Source organism: Narcine bancroftii, chromosome 1 (genome assembly GCF_036971445.1).
Source record: "Narcine bancroftii isolate sNarBan1 chromosome 1, sNarBan1.hap1, whole genome shotgun sequence".
Taxonomy (NCBI): domain Eukaryota; kingdom Metazoa; phylum Chordata; class Chondrichthyes; order Torpediniformes; family Narcinidae; genus Narcine; species Narcine bancroftii.
Window position 1 is genome coordinate 467,548,106 of NC_091469.1, and position 21,746 is coordinate 467,569,851.

The following is a 21,746-nucleotide window of genomic DNA, read 5'->3' on the forward strand; positions in this document are numbered from 1 at the left end:
TAAATTCAACAATCAATATAACCTTTTTCAACACTCATAGAACATAGTGTCTGTGTTTTATTGTTTCCCCCTCCCCCACTCCATTGCCCCCAGACACATAACCATACCGATTATACATTATACAAATACAAGTGGGGTTCAGAGCCCCCGGTAAAAACCTAAAAAAAAGGATTATTTTCTTGATTTATCGCTTTGCGATGCTAAACGATTCAAGGCTTTTAGGTCATGCTTTAAGATATTTGAAGATAAGTGTCTGAAAATATCTTCTTCAAGCTTATAACCTTGATCTGGCCAAATCTTTCCAAATCAAGCTTTAGATTTGCCCATGTTCTATTTACGTTTAAAGTGATCAAATTTTAACAGACCAAAACTTAAGTATCACTTTTATTTGGCCAAATGCAAGAAATTATAGTTCTGTTGTATTAAGTATGCCAGCGATCCAAAGACAATGTTATGTAGAATGACAGCAGGAGTTGTTCTAGTTATTAATCTTTATCACAATTCTAGAAATTCAGCCCGGAGTGCAAGAGCAGACAGTGACAGATCAGTGAAGGACTCTCTCCATTCATTGCCAGAAAGAGCACTAAGTGCATTGAGTCAAATAGCCTCCATTTTGCGCTCACTAGTTTAGACCAAGACTGAATTCTCAGAGGATTCTGTCACAGTTAGCTCATGTGACTTTCATTCCTCATCATTGGACTGGATTCATGCACAAGCTTGCAGAGTTGAGCGGTCGCTTTCTTGATTATTATTTTGTATTTCAAGCAGGGTTCTTGGCATGGTTTATAATTAAAGGCGTGTTTATTTTAATTAACCATAAAGATCCTCAAGTTGTTCGTTAGCAGTGAGGCAACTTTTTTAAAATCATTCCCATAGCTCCTTGCCAAATTAATTCACAGCACAAAACTACTGGAGAAAGATTGCAGTATTCTTATTGCACTGAGGAGGAGAATGGAAAGGATTCCATTGTTCAATTTTTTTTAAAAAAAAACAGTCTGTTCTCTAATGAGAGGATGGAATAATTTGGCCTGTGTAGATCTCCACTGACACAGATTATCATACATCGGTCACTTTACATGGAGCCAAACTTGAGGAGTGTGGGAAAAATAGCCCTCTCAGTCAAAGTAAAGCGAGTTCACTAAACTTAACAGTTCTTTCTCTCCTAGGGGAAATCTGAAGTATGAATGTTGGTAAAGAAATCTGGGATTAAAATGGGTTGTCCCACTTGAGATATTTAACCTTTTTCATTGCAGCTGGAAACAGTTCCATTGTGTAAAATGTAATGGCTTTCTTATGTGCAGACTACTAAGGATTCTTAGTTTGAATTAAATGTAGAAAAACTACTGCTGGGAGGTTGAAGACTCTTACACAGGAGCACCTGGCATATATACACAAGCCTTGCCCTCTATTTCCATCAATCAGTTCACTCATAATGTGAGTCCTTTGATAGACCTGTTGCTATTTTAATTCATGAAAGCCGTCTCTCCTACTATATGAATGTTAGTCAAGCCTTCAAAGATCTGTTTCAGTCCCTAAACTTGATTTTGGATGATTTATGATTTCATATTATTTGGATTTTGTGAATTTAATGTATTTTCTATTGTTAACGTTAAAGTAATTGAAAATCATTTTATTCTTCATTGATAAACTGGTTTAAATGTCTTCAAATATGTACCGTTTTGATGTTCCAGTTCTAATTACAATATTTCAGATTAATGAAAGCTCAAAATAATCGTAAAACTGGGTCTCTGTTCAATATTTGAAATATTGTCCGGGAATTTTAAAATTAAGAAATGACAATCTTTAAGATCGCTCTTTTCATTTCAGTATCTCAAAGGGTGTTAAAAATGAATACTTTCTAGAACATCTTATCACATTGTAATTTGGTTCTATACAGATTATCACTGTTACGTAGCATGTAAAACTAAATTTCCTCAAGCTGTACATCTTGGTACTGGTTTATTATTCAGGGCGCATACCAATATTGGTACAAATTATAAAATTAACTCCTAAAAATTACAAAACGCAGTATAATCTGTACATCACTTAAATATATTTAAGTTATGCATGTTTAAGGGAGATCAAAAGTAAATCTTTTTTAATAAAATAGCTTAATTTACAAAAGTAGCTTTAAAAGGCCAACCGGTTCGATTTTATTTCTCTGTCAGCCCATGGGCAAAATCGGAGAGTGGGCTTACGAGTTGCCATCAAAAGCAGGGAGCTGACAGAGTGAGCGTAGCTGGTGGCTGACGCCAGTCTACTGTGGGATTGATGGGCACTTTGGGCCACTTAGTGTGCATGCTCAATCCTATGACCTGTAATAGTCCATTTGTAGGGTAATCAGATTTGTTGAGAAAGACCATAAATCCTGATGACAGTCCCAATCTGTTTGATATAACAGTAAGCATGATATTTGTAAATCAGTTATTCCTGAAGGAAATAAAGCAGTTTAATAAAAGGAATAAAATGTTAATTGTGTATAAACATTTGGACTGTGCTGTACTTCTGAAATTGTCTAAACTTGGTGTGTGCTAGAATAGCGTCAAAACAGATTTGGGGGAAATTGTCAGTTGTAGAGGAAGAACTTTTATAAAGGTGTTGGGAGTTTCTAATGAGTTGGCTTCCTTTTCCTGGCAGATGTCCCATGCAGCAACCAGTGCCTTGTGTCGATCAATTAAGCTGCAATGTGAGCTCTACCCATCCCGAGAAGTAGCCATCTGCTTGGACCCCTATTGTGGACTTGGATTTGTTCTTTGGTGCCTCTGCAGGTATTGTACACACTTTTATTCATTCGGTAAAGATTCCCAGTCACCACAGTGGTAAAATTAATAGTCAAAGGTATAATGAACCTCATTGGTTTGTCACCATTCGTGTATTGGAGGCCTGTTTAGCTCAGTGGAAATGGTAGATTTAAGTTAGTTGGTTGAAAGATGAGAGCTCCTCTCTTTTGGACAAGTACATTCTTCCAGAATAGTCCTGGGTATAATTTTTTTTGCTGGCTTTGTTCCCAGCCCTTCTCTGTGCCAGTGTAGTGGGTGTGTGGAATTCTATATTTGAAAGCTTGGTGGGAACAGAACTCCTCACAACATTAAAACAAAATCTGGCTTAATGGTCAAAATGGCCTTTAGTTGAAGGACCAGAAACCAGGGGCAGTCACAAATGTAGTCCATTTAGAATGGCATGAAGGGCCAAATAACCTCTATTGGTGCCGTAGAGTTGAATTGAATGTAAGGAGGGGCTCACAAAATAGTCACCACGCGAGGGTGAACCTCTCCAGAAGTGCTTTCCACTTGGTGCACTTAGCCTTCCTAATCATCAAAAGTGCTGTAAAATCACAAAGTGCTAGAGGAGCAGCAGGAGGTAAAAATGTTTCGGACATGAGCCCTTCTTTAAAGTAAAAAAGCTTTATAATTCAGGCTTTTTACTTATACCTTGAAGAAGTGCTCAAGCCTGAAATGTTAGTCTATATCTTTACCTTCTATGGATGCTGTGAGACCTGCTGAGTTCCTCCATTATTTTCGTGTTTTCGCCACAATCATCAGAAATGATTCAGATGCCTGACTGGAACTTCTGGGGCAGTCCTACCCAATGACTGGGCTTCTGCTGGGACTTCCATCTCATTTGCTTTTGGCTGCAATCCTGGTGGGCAGGCACCAACTGCTGCATCTTTCAATCCTGGCTCCTGTTCTCCCAGCTGCCCCTACCCCTCTACCCATCTCTCAGATGAGCAAATCTGCCTATTGACTCTGGACCAGGTTAAATTTAGCACAAGTGAAGTGGCCTATTAAAACAAATGGGAGATAGAAAAGCAGCAGAATTTGTTCAATTCAACTCTTCATTTAAGTATTTTAATGTGTATATGATTTAAATTTTTTTAAAGTAGATCCTGAGTGATATTTGAAGAGCAGGGATGGCTTTGATGTCTGGTAAGTTGAAGTTGAAGGCTCAATGGTTGTCAAAGCCCTCCCGTGAAAGCATTCAAATGCCTGCCCTGAGATATGGGCCCTAGTTCGCTCCATGACGCTATAACAGGCTGAGTGTCAGGTCTCCCAGCAAAGACTCCAAAGGGGCACGCTGGAAGATATTGCGCATTCCATAGTCTGGCGATCAGTAATTTCAGGACAATGGAAAATCTGTCCTTTTGTTATTTTTGCTCTTTCTGACATCCTCAAGGGATGTGTATTTAACCAAATGCAGTTATATTTCTCACCATCAACTACATTTGATTTGACAGGTAACATGCAGCCTTACAGGATCATTACTAAACGCTGGTCTTTGCTAGCTGGCACATCCAAACAAGTTGTATGACACTCGTGGGAGGTAACTTAATTATCCCAGAGATATCGACAGTTGGAACTCGCAGGTTATAAAGTTCATAATGGCAAAATGTCAGACACTGTTGATCCTACTGACTTTTGCTCCATATTTAATCTTACACATACACATAGGTTGGTTGAGAGCAATTAATTTCAAGTTTAAAGGCAAGTTACTGAATCACAGGATCAACAGAGAACAGGAGGCCACTCAGTCCATGAAATCCATGCCAGTTCCTTGCAGGGCAGTCACTCAATCCCATTCGCCACAGACCTGTAGCTCCTTTTATCTTCAAATATTTATCCAATTGCTGTTGGAAAGGTACAATTGAATCTGTCTCCACTACACTCCAGGGCACTGCATTCCAAATCATAACTACTCCCTGTGTAAATACCGAAGTATTGTGTTGTGTAAACTTTTATCAATATTTCCAAAATAATCTCCTCTCCTTCATGGTTCCTTTTCTATTGGGTGCAGATTTTCTCCATGTACCTTTTCTAACCCTCTTTAGGTTTTGTATGCCTCTGTTAAATATGTTCTAACCTCCAAGGACTAGAGAACCAAATTCTCTAATCAGCTTTCAGAAATGAAATAAGTTGTTCACTGAATTGTACTAAAGAGTTTTTTTTTCTGCAGGCATCCTCTGGCCTTGGTATCTTTCCTAAATTCAGTGAGCCAGGATAGAACGTAGGACTCCATTTAGGTTGTGGCAAGTGTTTTGCCCTTGCCCTTGTGCCTTCTATCTTTGCTTCTGAAGTCTAAGATTCCATTTGCTCCCTTAACCTGCCTAGCCCTGAATGACTCAAGCCAGCCTGTCAATTTCTTCTTGGAGATGGGAAATCATAGGTTCAATGACAGGTGGAGGCCATCCTCTCTCCCTCACCACCATTCAGGGCCCCAAATAGTCCTTTCACGTGCCTATCTGCAGAGGTCATCTAATACATCTGGTGCTCCCTTTGTAGTCTCCTCTACATCGGAAAGGCTGGGCGCAGTCTGGGAGATCGCTTTGTTGAGATCCTCGGCTCTGTTCACCACAATAGTGTGAATCTCCCAGTGGCCACCCATTTCAATTCCTTGACCCATTTCCCTGCTGACATGTCTGTCCTTTGTCTCTTGCACTGCCAGATTGAGGCCATCTGCAAATTGGACGAACATCACCTCATCTTTGTCTGGGCAACTCTCCAACTACATCAACTTCTCCAGTTTCTGTTAAATCCCTGCTTTTTTTTCCCTCTATTACCTTCCCCCCACCACCCCCCCCCCAAGCTCTCCCTCTCCCTTTCTTCCTTTATCCCCTCTGTCTCCTTTCACAGAGTCAAAATAAAATTCTCTCCTCTCCTTTTATCATATCTAATTGATACCTTTTGTTGGTCTGGACTCCTCCCCCAGCCAGTCTCATGTTTCTTTATTTAGCTTCCTGTCCTCTACTTATTTCCTTGAAGAAGGGCTCAGGTCCGAAACATAGGTAATAACATCTTTATCTTCTATGGAACTGTGAGACCAGATGAGTTTATCCAACATTTCTGTGTGTTTTTACTAAAATCACAGCATCTGCAGACTTTCATGTTTCACTGAGGCAATTGGAAACACTCCTGCCTCTCATCCTGGATTTAGCAGGTTGAACAATCATCCCAAAAATTCATCAAATAATGTAGGCTGACACTGCAATATCATACTCAGGAAGCAACAGCTCTAGAGCAGGGGTGGCCAACCTTTTAAATTTACATTTTTAATTTAGACGTACAGCACAGTAACAGGCTATTTCAGCCCATGTTTCCATGACGCCCAATTAACCTACACTCTTGGTACGTACACATGGCCTGAAATGGCCTGTCACCATGCTGTATGTCTAAATTAAAGATTAAAAATTAAAAGGTTGGCTGCCCCTGCTTTAGAGAACACAGGACACAAAATCTCTATTTACTAATTCAGATATAAAAGGTTCCATAGTTTTATCAAATGAGAACAAAGTTCTTCAAATTAACAATCTCTTTTCAACTACTCCAGCAGCCAAAGATGCCACATAAAAGCAAGACATTTTCCCTCATCCCCAGAGGGGAATGCATTTCCTGTTACACATGCAGCGTGTATGTCTCCCATTTCCTGCCTGTTAAAAAAGGGCAGATCAAATTGTCTCTGGCACCTATCAAGTCTTGAATCAGCAATGTTGAAATCATACATCATTGCATATCTGCATTTTTAAACTGGCGTTTTCTGACCCATCCCCAAATATAGGGAGCCAACATTTGAAACAGCAGTGTTTCCTTTTCATGCTCTGTGTTTACTGAGCAAAGTAAATTTATTTACCTACAAGCCCATGCTGCCCAATTGACACCCAATTAACCAACACCCCTGGAATGTTTCAAATGAGGGGAGGAATCCGGAGCCCCCGAAGAAAACGCACACAGACAAGGGCAGAACCTACAAACTCCTTAAAGTGCGGGATTCAAATCCCGGCCACGATTGCTGGTACTGTAAAGGCGTTGCGCTAACCGCTATGCCAACAGTACCGCCCCTACACCAACTGTGCCACCCCTACACCAACCATGCTGCTCCAATGTACAATTTCAATGTTGTTGACTCATGATTTAACAGCTATCAGAGACAATTTGATCTTCCCCTTTTTACAAGTGAAATATTTTGTTCCTTTAAATTTGCACAAACTCATGGCTAATACCCTGAACCATCTTGTTTGGCATTTAATTGAAGAAGCCTAAAAAAACTATCCATTTTAATCATCTTTCCAATGTCTTTTAAATTCATCTGATCAAAAGGGCAGACCCAAAGGAGCGCCATATTTAATAAAGCATTATTCTCTGAAGGCTATTATTTACTGACAGTCCCAGACGGATTGAAAATGCATGTAAATGACAGGTAGCCGAGTTAGTTTTAGGCAAACCACTCACATGCAAGTTAGTTTTAGGCAAACCACTCACATGCAGTCCAACCCCCTAAACTATTGAGAGGTTTCTTTTTTTAATTGATCTCAGCACCAACCATCTGTGATGCACAGGAATAATATTGCCGAGCTTTGATATTTTAATGCTGTCCAGCCTAATGAAGCAGATGCATGCAAATTGATTTAGCTTATTTGATTTACCTTTTTTTTAAAAATATGCTGTTTTTATATCTAATCCTTTTGTTGTTTAATTTGTGGCATCAGTTCCATTTATAGATATTGAATTTAATCATTTTGAAACCTATGCAAAGCCAAGAAACTAATGACTCATGTGTTCCTGAATCAAGTGCTCCTTGATCTGGGGGTTAGTGCTTTTCATTTTCCTGACTTTTAAATGCAAACAGACATTCTCTGCGAGCAATGCTGAAGATCGCCAAGAATATGTTTGCAATAAATTAATTGTTCCCAACTGAGTTTCTGACAATCCAGTGGATTGGTTGTTTAAAAACACAGAAGTACTAGTTATCAGAAAATTTATCAGTGCATTCTAATAATATCTTAATTTGAACAGCAAACCAACTGTTGCTGCCAGCAAGTAACCTACATTCAATGAGATCTGAGCTGCTCTTTTACCTCAACATCACTTTCTGGCACTTCAAGATCCTTTTATTGTCATGTAGTGGTACAGACACATGTAATATGACACAAAATTGCCTTCTGCCTGTCGTGAGACAGACAAAGAGGTACCATTAGTGTCGCTTGGTACCCCTTACAATACGAGAGAAACAAAAGCAAAAGAAAGTCCCCTTCAGAGACACTGACTACCCGTGTATTCGACTCCTGTGCTCCAGCAGCCTCTGCAGCTACATAGACTCCTGTTCAATTAATTGGCAACCTGAGCTCCAGATCCGAAGCCTTCAGGGCACAAGGCCCTCTGGAAACCCTTCTTCCCTTCCACGCCCTTTCAAATCCCTGTTCTCATAACTGGCTCCTGTGTGGGCCCTGCGACCGCAAGTCACTGATCGTCTGCAGGTTGTGTGGGTCCCCGTTTCCCCCCCACCCCCCACCTGGCTGCTGAGCCCCTCGCTGGTCCACTGCCCTGGTCACTTTCCCTGTAGGATCAGCTCTTCTGCTTCTCAACACTGCTGCTCCCTGGAGTCAGCCACCCCTCGTGGCTGCTCTGCTGACCACAGACGTCACCAATTTGGACACAGACCTCTGCAATTGTAGGATTTCACTTACAAACACCATCAGCTATTTTAACAGGCTGTTTAAAGCCTGTACAGAGCCACTGGTTGAACCTTTTGGAGCAGTGCTGTATCTCCACACCACTCCATCATCGCCCCCACAACTCTTGGCCCAAATGCCTTGGTTCCCTTATTATCTGTTGCTTTCCAGTTTCAAGAACCGAATGGATGGTGCAGCAGATATGTTTGTTTGATCCTGGCCCCAGGTACTGCTGCCTGTTTTCCCTGTGACTGGGTGGGTGCCTGTCCATCACAGATGCTGCAGATTCCTCTCATGGCTGGTTAATTGGCTACTGTAAATTACCCTCGTACACATCAGTGGCAGGAGAACTGAGGAGAGGGGGAGTTAATGGCCATGTGAGAAAGAATAGGTCACGGGAAATCGAATGGGGGGGGGAGGAGTGATTGATGCAATTGTTCTGAGAGCCAGCGTCGACTTCCTCAGCTGAATGGCCTTCTGTGTTGTGTGGAGGGAAAAAAAATGAGTCTCTCAGGTGGCGAGTTGTTGAGATTCACAACCTTCTGAATATTGTACTTTCTTTCCAACTTTTTTGAATAGCTGGCCCCTTATTGTGTGACTACCCAGCCAGGGGAGGAATCACCTCTGCATCTACAAATGTGAGATGTACATAAGGAGCTTTGAAAGAGTATAAGTAGGTTAAATAAGTGAGCAAGAAGTTGGCAGACCTGTGTAAGGTGGGAAAATGTGAGATTATCCACTTTGGAAGATAGATTAGAAAGGCAAATCATCATTTAATTTTGAATCTACAAACTGTCTCAGTACAAAGGAATCCATGCAATTAAAAAAATTGGCACGCAGGAAGATAGCAGTAATTCGGGATGGAAATGGAAAATTGCCCTTTATTACAAGCATATATGAAAGGAATTTGTGATGCAAGTTTCTGGGTGCTGGTACGACATGTGTAACTGTGCTGCATGGTCCCCCTTATCTATTGCATTTGCTGCAATTGCAAGTTCACCAGGTTGATTACTGAGATGATAGGTTGATGTGGGAAAATATGTTGCGCAGATATGAAATCTCAAACCCCAACTCAGTGGCACCTGCTAGTTCCAGCCTCCCAAATCAGAATTATTAATTTAATCTAACACAGCTTTCTGTCCATTACTGAATACTCATCCATGCTAAAGTATTAATCTGGATATGAAGCGATCTTGATTTGTTAAGTGTTCACAACTGAAATGTTGCTTAACCTAGAAGGCCTGTTTGGGACCCTGAAAAGTGGTGGGGGGAGAAGGTGTAAGTGCAAGAGCAGCATTTCTTGCAGTAACAGTGGGTACTTAGGGGGCGAGGGAGAAGGGATGAGTGGGCGAGGGAGTCGTGGAGGGAACAAACTTGAAGGGGAACATTTCCCTTATTTGCCAATTAGGGAAACAATTAATTAGTTTTTGTCACCAGCCAATCTCTCCAATTACATGTGCCATACTATTCATTGCAATTGACAATACTTGAAATATTTTCAGAAAATTCATGCAGATGGTCCCCTCAAGATCTCTTGTATCACTGGGCATGTCAATGAACATTGTAAAGTTGTCCTCAGCCCTCTGCATGTTAGGACTTCTGTGCGAAACTCTGTGAGCTGCAGAGCCATGTCCAGCTCCACTAATTAGGAAGATACCTGACTATGTGGATTGGGAACAAGGCTGACAGGTGCAATTCCTGGAAATTCTGCTGTCTCGCTAGTTTCAGACAAATCAGTGCTGTACCTCCAGAAGAGAAAGAGCAGCAGCACTTTGTCACTTGAAGGAATTGGGTCTATGGGATTTGGAGGCTCTCAGAGATCATCAGGATGAAGGATAGAGGTGATGGAGAATCTCATCAAGGCATCACCCTCGCACCTCGCAAATGGAGAATTTCCCCAGAACCATGATCTATGAACGTGAGAAGCCACTCGGTTTAATACTTGTACATAGGAGAGAGCCTTAGTATCCACCTTTTATTTATCATCCGTGGGAGCATTCATGCCTCTGTTTTTTACCCAGATGGTGAGGACTGGTTGTAAATTTCCCCAATACCCTTTGAATTTCTGAAATATTAATTAAATTAGTAAAACATGACTGAGCCTAAAAGAAGAATTTGCATTTATCCTGCACCTCTGTATATCCCACTTCAAAGAATAACGTTACACCAGTAAAGTTGTTCTTTGAAGTAGCCACAATTGAAATGTTTGAAGTAGCAGCTATGAGCAATGGCATTATACAGCACCTAGCTGTAGTATGTATCTCTGACCATGCTAAAGTCCAGGTCTCTCTTTTTTTTCTCACAGTGTCTACTCAGGGCATCAATCCATCCTCATCCCACCTTCAGAACTGGAGATAAACCCCTCGCTTTGGCTTCTTGCTGTCAGTCAGTATAAAGTCCGAGACACTTTCTGCTCCTACTCTGTCATGGAACTCTGCACGAAGGGGCTTGGCTCGCAAACTGAATCACTCAAGGTTAATGACTTTTTTACATTTCTGTTACTGCTAATCTTCAATGTTAGTGTTAACTCGGCAGGTGCGTTCAAACATTGGAGGTCTCCTTTCAAACTTTGTCTAACTGTGGTGTGATCTGGAGTACATTATATCTAGAAACAGTAGAAATGAACTTGAAAGTCATTAAAGTTTGGAAAGTAGAGTGAGAAAAAGTCAGAAAGCATTATGTTGGCATCAATTACTCCTCTAAATTAAAGTGCTATCTAATTTCTAACTTTCTGAAAGATCATAATTTATTCACGGTTACAATTCATGAATCGTGGAGAACCACACAATGAGCAACATTGTAGTAAATATTGGTGAAACATATCATGTTAACTGAAAGTTAACAAAAGGCTTTTGTAAGAACAATTTATGTTCAGACACCACCTTCCACTCCTCAGAACTAAAATGAGTCGAGTCTTCTTTGTCACAGAGTCTATGAAGGGGATGAATAGTTGGGGGCAGAGGGTTTGTAATAGAAGGGTACTATAACAGGGAGTGCAATTACTGGATTGATCACCTGTGTTCTGGACTTGATTCAGAAATGAATTTCAATCCCACAACAGGGAATTTAAATTCAACCTAACTAAATAAATAAGGAATTACCAAAAAAAGGATTCCAGATTGGTGTTTGAAAAATCCGTCTCATTCACTGGTGTCCGTCAGGGAAGGAAATCTGCCTTTTAGCTCCTCTGGATTGGCCAAAAGTAGTTGACTTTTAATTACAATTTTAGACAGAGGACAGTGGGTATGTAAAGATAGCTGCCAGAGCAAGTTGGAGAGACTGGTACAACCACAATGCGTGAAAGACATTCAAACAAGAACATGGATTGGAAAAATTTAGAGGGATATGGGACAAACACAGGCAAATGGGACTAGCTTAGATGGACAACTTGATCGACATGGACAAGTTGGGCTGAAGAGCCTGTTTCTATTCTATAAAATTCCTATAACCCTGTGACTACTTCAATTCAGGGCCAATTGGGAATGGACAATTCATGCTGGCATTTCCAGTGATGGGCACATTCTGGACAAAAATAAAATGCCACCACTCTGACACCAGTGAAGAAGTACTACACGTAATAGAGAGCAAAATTCAGGTGGAAAACTTTCTGAACAATAATGTGTGAATATCCACCAATGAAAAGACATGACCAAGTATAGCTCGTGGCCACACTCACACACCCCTGAGGAGCAAACATCGACTCCTCTGATTTCTTTTTGGCCCCCTCCCTTGTCTCACTCTTTTTCCTCATCCCTTTCCTCCAGCTTCCCACTCCCTTCTCTCTCCATTCAGAGAGCTATTCCCTCCCCCCATCACATCCCAGCGATTTTTTTTTTTTTGCCTTTGCCCTCCCACCCATATCCTCCTTTGACCTCTTGCCTGTGGGCCTGTACTCCTTCCCCACCCCACCACCATTTTATTCAGATGCTGACCTGCTTTTTGCTCATACCTTGACGAAGGGCTATTGCCCAAAGCATTGGCTATGATTCCTTGCCCGTATAGAACGCTGCATGACCTGCAGAGCTCCTCCACCACTTTTGTGTATTTACCAATTTCATCCCTTGGGTTCATATTCCACCTGCTGAATCAAAATTGCTGGCTTTTGGTTGAGACGATGCTCGCAAAAATACATTTCTTTTCAAAAGAATTAAATTGAATCTTCTGCGGTCCACTTGTTCTTGCGAAGAATGCTGTTAAATGATGCGGGGAAGTAAAGTGATGTGATTAGGTTTTGGGAAATTGTGAGCATAAATATTTGCATGAAAACTAAAACAGGGACAAGTCAACAGTTTCTTTGTAAATGTCCTGTAAAGTTCGACTTCGCAACTTTGCCACCTGCCCTTTGAAAACTTTTCTGAAACAATAGGTAAGTCACAAAAGCTCGACAAGTTGATGAAATTGATTTAAAAAATACATTTTTAAGGGACAGTTGTAACAAAACGTGCATTGTGAAAATTATTCCTGTCGGAATTTTAGGAATAAGTTATCAGAAGCAATCATTTTCACTTCCTTTCAAATGAACACATGCCTTTTGAATAGTTTAGTCTTGGAATGAGATGCGCTAAGAGTTGGTTGGTGGAAAAGATTCATCATTCAACTAATAATTCAGATACAAGATTCCAGAAGTTACGGGGGTCATTTATAACTCACTATCTTATAATTTTACTCCAACATAATTAAATTGTGTAACTCATATCTTTTCCACATTCTTATCATTGACTTGCTTTTCTACGTTTATTTTTCTTTTAAAACTAGTCGTATATAGCATCTGGGCAACCCGGTTAGGCAGGGGGATTGAATTTTTCTCCTTTACTATTTTCTTCTCATTTAAAATATGAATTATGGAAATGATTTACAAATCATGTATGTTTTTATCATACTAAATGCCTTATTAAGTTTGTGTAACTGTTCATATCATCTTATTGAATTGCATCTTTTTTGGTGTAAGTTCTTTATTAATATCAATAAAATATTTTAAAAAGAAAAATAATCAGTTGGTTAGAACTGCTGAATTTTTAAATTTGGATTGTTTATTGTCATGTGATAAAAGTTGTCTTCTGTCGAGGCAAATCATACTCCACATAGTCGTGTAAGAATAAACACCAGAAGTGTGGTGGATAGTGTGACAATAAAACAGAAGCATAGAACAGGGGTGGGCGACTGTTGTTTAAAAACTCACATCCCACCTTAAGCAATCCCTATGCCATCAGTGCTCTGTGATTAGTAAGAGATTGCTTAAGGTGGTCTGTGAATGCAAAGAAAAAGGTTTGAAAACCACTGTTTTAATCATATCTAATTGACTCGTATGTGCACGGTTTCCTAACTCCAAAGGAAATGACAATTTTTCTCAAGCAAAATATTTCTGTGACAATTGAGTCTCAAGCAGTGATTCTCAACCTTCCCTTCCCGCTTACGTACCACTTTACATAATCCCTTACTAATCACAGAGCATAGAGATTACTTAAAGTGGGATGTGAGTGCAAAAAAAAAAGGTTGCCAGAGTACAGTGTCTCTTAAGATAAACATGAAAGGAGTGGCATTGAAGAGAAAATATAATTAAACATGCAAGGCTCCATCTCTTACCAATGACAGATTGGAAAAAGATTCTAGAATGATCATAGAAAATTTATCATACAGAAGAGGCCATTTGATTCAGTGCTGGTCAAAAAGGAAAAACTCATCCTCTGTCGTATCTGTTCCCAAGATGAGGTCTTCCAGTCCAGATCATCCGAACTGTCCTCCTCCTCACAAAACCATGGCTTCCCCTCCACCACCATCAAATCAGCCCTTACCCGCATTTTTCCATTTCCATTTCCCGCTCATCTGCCCATGCACAACAAACACAGGATTCCCCTTATCCTCACCTACCACCCCACCAGCCTCCACATCAAACACATTTTCCTCCCTAATTTGCACCACCTCCGAAGTAATCCCACCACCAGACACATCTTTCCCCTCTCCTTACCTCTCTGCCTTTCAAAGGGACCACTCCCTCTGTGACTCTCTCGACCAATCATCCCTTCCCATTAATCTCCCCCTTGACACCTTCCCCTGTGGCTGCAGGAAGTTTCATTCTTGCACCCACACCTCCTCCCTCACCACCAATCGGTGCCCTGAATAATCCTTTCAAGTGAAACAATACTTCACTTGTGTATCTGCGGGAGTGATCTACTGCATCCGGTTCTCCCAGTGTGGCCATCTCTACAATGGAGAGACTTGATGCAACCTGGCACCTTTGCTCTGACTCCCTCAGTGACAGGGATCTCCCATGCCCAACCATTTCAATTGTGCACTCCACTCCTGCATTGACATGTCTGTCCATGGCCTCATGTGCTGTCATACCAAGACCACCCATAAATTGGAGGAGCAGCACTTCATTTTCCGTTTGGCCACTCTCCAGGCCAGTGGCATTAATATCGACTTCTCTGGTTTCTGCTAGCCCTCCCTCCCTTCTCATTCCCTCTGTTTTCTTCCTCCAACTCTCCATCCCCTTCTGTCTCTATCCACAGAGCCTTCCCTCCTCCCCCTGCTTGCTGATGTGCCCTCCCTCCCTTATCCACCAATTATCTCCTGTCTGTGGACCCGGGCTCCTCCCCCTGCCTCTACCCCACCATTTTGTTTGGACACTTGCTTACATTTTGTCATACCTTGCTTAAGCTTGAAATATTGGTTATGTATCTTTACCTTTGCTGTTTAACCTGCTGAATTTCTCCAGTATTGTGTTTTTATTTTTATTTTAACTCGTCCTAATCCAAGTAATATTTGAATGTCTCTACCACCCTTTCACTCTCTGATCATTTTACTTAAATTCTGTACCCACTGGTTCTTGATCCTTCAAGGATCCTTGGGTCTATCTTGTTATCTCTGACTACTCAGTCTCCCCTGTGCCTCCTCTGTAAACCTAATAATTTATTTTGAGAGGCAGAATTCCCAGCAAACACACTAAGATATCAATGCATTGCACAAAAGATGCTGGGGAAACTCTGCAGGTTACGCAGTGTCCATGGGGAGCAAAGGTCAGTCGAGGTTTCGGCCCTGAGCCCTTCTTTTCCAGGAAGTAAGTTTGGATGATCACATGGTCGTAGAGCTTGAGAGCAGTGGGGATAACAGAGCGGGGTTCATGGAACTTCCGACAAAGAGAGGATGAAACCCTCCAGGGTAGGCATTGTTCAAAGATGCTGTAGTGAAAAAGCCAAATGGAGGTAAACAAAAAAAACACACAGATACTGGGGTCTAATGCAGTGCACTGGAGAAACTCAGTAGGCCATGGCAGTCAATATAGAGAACTGTGACTTTAAAAGTTATTGTATGGTTAGATATCTTCATATTATTATCCTTTAATTAATTGTATTTTCTATGTTTAGACCAGGGGATTGGACTTGTCTCGTGTACGGACCTGTGTCATTGTTGCAGAAGAGCGCCCTCGAATAGCGCTTACCCAATCTTTTTCTAAGTTATTTAAAGACTTGAACCTTAACCCAAGAGCAGTTAGCACATCATTTGGCTGCAGAGTGAATCTTGCAATATGCCTTCAGGTAGGGATCTATCCTTTTAAAAGCTGTTACTATGAATTAAAATGATGGAAATTAATTTTATCACCACTTGGTTGACTTTTCAGATGTTTAAGTTTCTCCACTGCTTCTGTTTGTTTCTCTCACTGTGACATCCAGCTTTATGCTTCTCTGTGAAACTGCAGTTTTTAAAACGTATGACATTTCCAGAATTGTTCATTCACGATTTGATAGGACTGTCGAGTCTTGTCGATGGGATTTTTCTTTCAGTTCTGATGTAGCAGTTTATATGCATTTGGTAAGAGCTTGGCAGAGGCTGTTTCCAATGTATCAAAGACAAATAAATTAGCACGTGGCGTGTTCATATTAGAGGCAATGACCCTGTTTCAAAGGACCGCCTACAAATTGTTTCTATGTTATTGCTAAGAAATAAATAGGAATGTTTCTGGTTGCATGTCTAATGCATTTTAGTTGCTGTCGAATCCCTTGAGGAAGATGACCCAAATAAAATGCTCAAAGTCAAAGGGAGGCTATGACTTAGTTAAAAAAAAATGAATGCGGTTATTGAAATCACAGTCCACATTTTGGGTGGAAATGTATATATTTTTTGCTATCCAGCTATTGATTTATTACTGGATCTGTCAGCCACTGTATGATGTGATAGAATTTTTTCCTATATGCATACAATATACAGATAATTCCTTCTTGCTGCAGATTCGCAGGTGCATTGGTCACAGCAGTTTGGATTTTGAGGTCAGTGGCATGCAGCACTGTACTCAAAAAGCACCACCCTGAAACATCTGAGAGACTGTAGGTCCTGGGACCTGGAGCAAAAAACAATCTGCGAGAGTGACACAACGGGCCGAGCAGCATCCATGGGAGACAAGAAGAACTGTCAGTGTTTCAGGTCGGAACCCTTCATCAGATCCTGGCGCCAACCATTCCTTTTTCTCCCACGGATGCTGCTTGACTGGCTGAGTTTGTCCATCCTGATGTCATTGTAGGATTGATTTAGACTCCAGCAGCAGTGATGTCATCATGCAAACTCAGTCGTATTCTCACTTCAACCCAAGTTTATTGTCATCCGATCGCACAAGTGCAGCCCAACAAAACAGTGTTCTCCGGTCCTCAGTGCAAAACACACAGCCATAACATACATTAAAGGCAAGCAAAACGTATGTAGGACAAGTATTCTCACATACAAATAAATAAATAAACCATGAATATGAGGGTCTTGGAGGGTGAGTGTGAGCAGTTCCTTTGGTCGTTCAGCATTCTCACTGCCCGTGGGAGAAAATTGTTCCTCAGCCTGGTCGTGCTAGCTCTGATACTTCTGTGTCTCTTTCCTGACAGAGGAAGCTAAAGAAATACTGTGTGCAGGGTGTAATGTTCTTTGTTAACCCCAACACAAACCATACTAACTATACATAATAAGCCCTCGCTTTTTCAAATGCATGTAACTCCTGTCCTTTGCCTTCCTCTGATGTTGTTCTCAGCAACCTATAATTTGTCCCGTTTCCCCTTCTTAGACCAAGGAACAGCTTTGTATTATCTTTAGTCTTCTGGCATCTTGCCCGTGGCTAAAGAGGCTGCAAAGATCTCTGTCAAAGCCCCAGAATTTGTCATTTGGTCTTCCTTCAGTATCTTGGGATAGATCCCATCAGGCTCTGGGGTCAATGTTTTGTCAAGATGTGCCAACATCTCTTTCTTTGTATTAACAACATCCTGTAGAATATTAACATCACTCTCCCAAGTCTCACCATCCATGTTCTTTTCCTCGGTGAACACAGGCACAGTTTACTCAATCTCTCCCCATGGCAAATGTTCCATCCCTAGAACCATTAGACATACTGTACTATGGTGGAGTGACTGAGAATCACTGGCAATGACCTCTGGATTTCCGCATTTAACTGTCGTTTGCTGTCAGATTACCTATTATAACGTAGAGCATTAATTTCGTCACCTTTGTTTTCATCATAACTTTTGGGCCATGGTTCTGTCACATAAGGGATACATGTTAATGTATTTGCAATGAGTTAATGTATTTGCAACGAATCCATCGTGAACCAAGTTTGGTCACTTAATCTTTCTCAGATCAGTGCAATTTTTAATGAAAAATATGAGTTTTAAATTCAGAAGCTTTGTGTGAATCTGACTTTCTCATTTCACTTTGCAGAAGCGATAGGTTAATTTTCTGTGGTGCTCTGATGGATATCTGGTCCTTACTTGATTCAAATATTGCAATTTTGATTCACTATAACCTACATTTCTGAAACCCCAAATCCCTGCCAATCACATTCCCAAAAATGCACTCAACTCAAATTACATTGGGAGATGCAATCTCTAGCCCTTTTTCCACTGGCAACCCAGTTAGTGCAGTGTCTCGGGATCGGAAGCCACTTGTGCAGTTTCCACTGGGCCACCTTCAACCAGGGCATTGACTGCTTTTCCACTGAACACGCTCATCCTCGGGGATCAGAGAATCTACCTTCAAATGGAATGGAATGGATGGAAATTGTGGTCAGCATTAGCTGATGCCAGGGATATGAGTAGGGACAGAGGTCATCAATCCTCTGGGTGATTCGGCGTCATTTGACGCCGGCGTGCTGATTGTTTTCCTTTTCCACTGGACCCTTAACCTGTTGATTCCCAGTTAATTGCCAGTGGAAAAGGGGCTTCTGTCTGTTATGTGAGACAGGTAAAGGAAAATAAATAATAAGTGAACAGGAGGGCCCTGGAGAAGAGATTTAAAATATTTACTTTGGTCTCTGCCTCTATGCGTGATGTATAATATTTTGCAGTGTTGGATAGGAATGATTAAGAGGGAAACTATTCCAAATGTGTGGGAAGTATGATTCTCGACACTATTCTGAAATTCAGTATTCAAGCATTTTAAATTTAAATCTTTTTAAATTTAGACACAGCAGTGAAACAGGCCATTTCAGCCCACAAGTCCATGCTGCCCAATTTACACCCAATTAAACGTGCACACCTGGTACGTTTTGAACGGTGGGAGGAAACCAGAGCCCCTGGAGAAAACCCACACAGACACAGGAAGAATGTACAAGCTCCTCACAGACAGCACGGGATTCGAATCCCGGCCTTGATCACTGGCACTGCAAAGGCATGGCGCTAACCGTTGCAACAACTGTGGTGCCCCAAACGTTCTGCACAACATTATTCCTTCAAATATTTCTCTGAAGCAGCAAATTGAAATATTGAACAAAATATGTTTATGCTGTGGAAAATAACTAAAAGTATTTTGATGTGGAGGAAAAGCAACCTGTTTTAATTTAACAATAGGAGCTATATTAGTCTTCTCAGCTTGTTTAACTGTAAGGAAGTCTGGGAATAATATTTGCATTTGATATTTTATCAGGGTAACCCTTTGCTCTCCAATTGTAGCCAACACACAGAACTTAAAGCACTGTATTCAATTCATCGCAGAAAGAATCTTTATTTTTGTGCCTTTGCATGTTGCACAGCGTATCTGAAAATAACAAGATAAATACAACAGATCTACATCTGTAACATATCATAAATTCATTACTTCTGTAATTAAAAATAGACCTGTTTATAATTTATCTTTCAACCAAGTTTAAATAAAGAGATGAATAATGTGGTTGTTCCACTAGTATGTTTTGAAGGGTGGGAGGATCCAGAGGCCCCAGCGAAAACCCACGTACACATGGGGAGAACGTATAAACTCCTTACAGACAGACAGTGCAGGATTCGAACCCTGGTCCCGATTATTGGCACTGTAAAGGCGTTGTGCTAACTGCTACGCCAACCAAGCAACCCCTTATGGTGAATCAAAATGCAATGAGTATGCAGAGAAAAATGAACTGTGTGTCTGGGGGGGGGGGGGGGGAGGCCCATCCTCAGTTCACCTTTTCACCTGGCCCCCTGTCTTTCACCTCCCCTTCTCTTTTTCATAGTAGCTCGCCAATGAAAACGTCAACATTACCTTCCCTGCACACCTCCACCTCCCCTCACAGATGCTGCTCAGCTCAATGAATCCCTTCAGTGGTTTGCTTCTTGCTCCAGATTCCAGCATCTACAACCTCTTATGCCTCCATGTACACAGGAAAAGTGGAACTCATTATTTGGATATTATTTTCCTCTTCCTCGCTAATGTTATTATTTGTTAACAAGGAAGAAATAAATGACAGAATGGGATGCAAGGCTGCAATAAGGTCCAAGAGGTTTGTCTGGTGCATTAACACAGCAGCTTGGGTGCTTTGGATCAATGTTCCGAATGCTACGTTAGTGCCACTCTGCATGTGAGATTATGAGGTGAACAGTTCTGTCTGTAATAAAGAAACCAGCCCACAAAATAGGCTTCCTGGTGCCAATCTCGCTTTTTCTGACGCCATTTGTAATCGGGCATGGCACTTAATGGATCCATGGCATCTAGCAGAGTGTGGCATGAAATTGACGGAGAACTAATGTCAAGAGTTGACAAATGAGGAAATAAAAAAGTTCTGCTGAAATATGAAAGTCTGCAAACGCTGTGATTGTTGTGTGACAGAATATAGATATGTTTTTGGGAGATAAATTGGGGAAGGGTTTTTAGTGTAGGTCTCATGCAAACACTTTAAAACTGATCTTATTTAAAATACTGCAGCTCTGATCATGTTGGACATAGCGGGGTCGACAGTCTTTGCAAAAGCTTTGGAGAGTGCCCAAGAGACTTCACTAATGGATTGTTGTTTGCAAAAAGGCAACAAATGAAAGAACTTGTCGGAACCGCAGATTGTCTGGAAGGGAACTCGTTGTTCTAAGAGGGTCATGTGGTTTTGCAAGCAGAGAGAGTCAAACAGGCTTTCTCTCTGAGAGAGAGAGAGAGAGAGAGAGATCAGTTCTACAGTTTTACAGTCAGCAGCAGCAGCTGGGACTGGAACAGGACAAGCTGGCAAGTTTGTGAAAAACCCCATTGTGAAGACTGGTTTTGAGTGCTTAGTTCAGCCTGGTCAAAGCCCTTGTGGTTCATGCAAGAGGAGAGGACTGGCTGCCTAATGTTTCACTTGAACTAAGGGAATCAAAAAGGAACTCTGTGGTGACTTGAAAGAAAGAGATTATCATCTGGAGAACCCAGATGTGGGAAGTTTCTTTGGCACAACACTGAAGTGGCTGGTTAAAAGGAATCAGTTGTGGGTGTCCAGCGAACAACAAATCTCTCTCTGAAAACTGACAAGAACCTTCCTGAGTGGCTACCATTTACCTTTCAAAATGCTGGAGGAACTCAGGCCCGAAATGTCATATCTCTAACTCTTATGGACATTGTGAGTCCTGCTGAGTTCCTTCAGCATTTCATGTGAATAATATATCCAACAAAAATGTTTACAAAATTATGCATTGTTGAAATAAATGCTCTAAGAGAATGAAACTCCACACATATCAGTTTATGAGAGTTGTGTCATTGTTAAATGATGGTGGCTAAGCATGTCCTCAGATACCATGAGAGCAGAGGGAAGGGTGAGGTTTTAAGAAGCAGTAGTCGGTACTGAGAACCTGTCACATTTCTGCAGCAAATCAGTGGGAGTGGAGAATAAAAGGCAGGCAGGGTCCGGCAGAGTGGCCTTCTTTGGAGAAGCTGCTTTGGCAGAGCCCGTGCACAAGATGCAACTGTAGTGATAGAGGGGAAGTGCAAAGGCTTTGGCAAAGAGAGCTGAGGAGAAAAACAGAAGTTTTCTTTTTACCCTTAATCTTTAGACAGTTTGGTCGGGATGGCAGTCAGGGCTGAGGTATGTTCATCCTGAAGGATGTGGGAAATCAGGGAAACTTCCAGTGTC

The 21,746-nt window shown here is 41.3% G+C and overlaps 1 protein-coding gene across 7 annotated transcripts in view; it reads left to right on the forward strand.

The window, feature by feature from the left end:
* The window catches only part of LOC138751857 (disco-interacting protein 2 homolog C), a 661,234-nt gene that overhangs the window by 578,582 nt on the left and 60,906 nt on the right, over positions 1-21,746 (forward strand). For 3 of the 7 annotated variants that reach the window (XM_069914705.1, XM_069914707.1, XM_069914706.1), the window contains 4 exons: positions 1,336-1,434; positions 2,638-2,768; positions 10,746-10,914; positions 15,805-15,975. In XM_069914705.1, coding sequence (XP_069770806.1) covers positions 1,336-1,434; positions 2,638-2,768; positions 10,746-10,914; positions 15,805-15,975 — 570 coding nt within the window. The remainder of the gene's footprint in view (positions 1-1,335; positions 1,435-2,637; positions 2,769-10,745; positions 10,915-15,804; positions 15,976-21,746) is intronic. The other 4 variants (XM_069914708.1, XM_069914710.1, XM_069914711.1 and 1 more) reach the window with 2 other exon arrangements.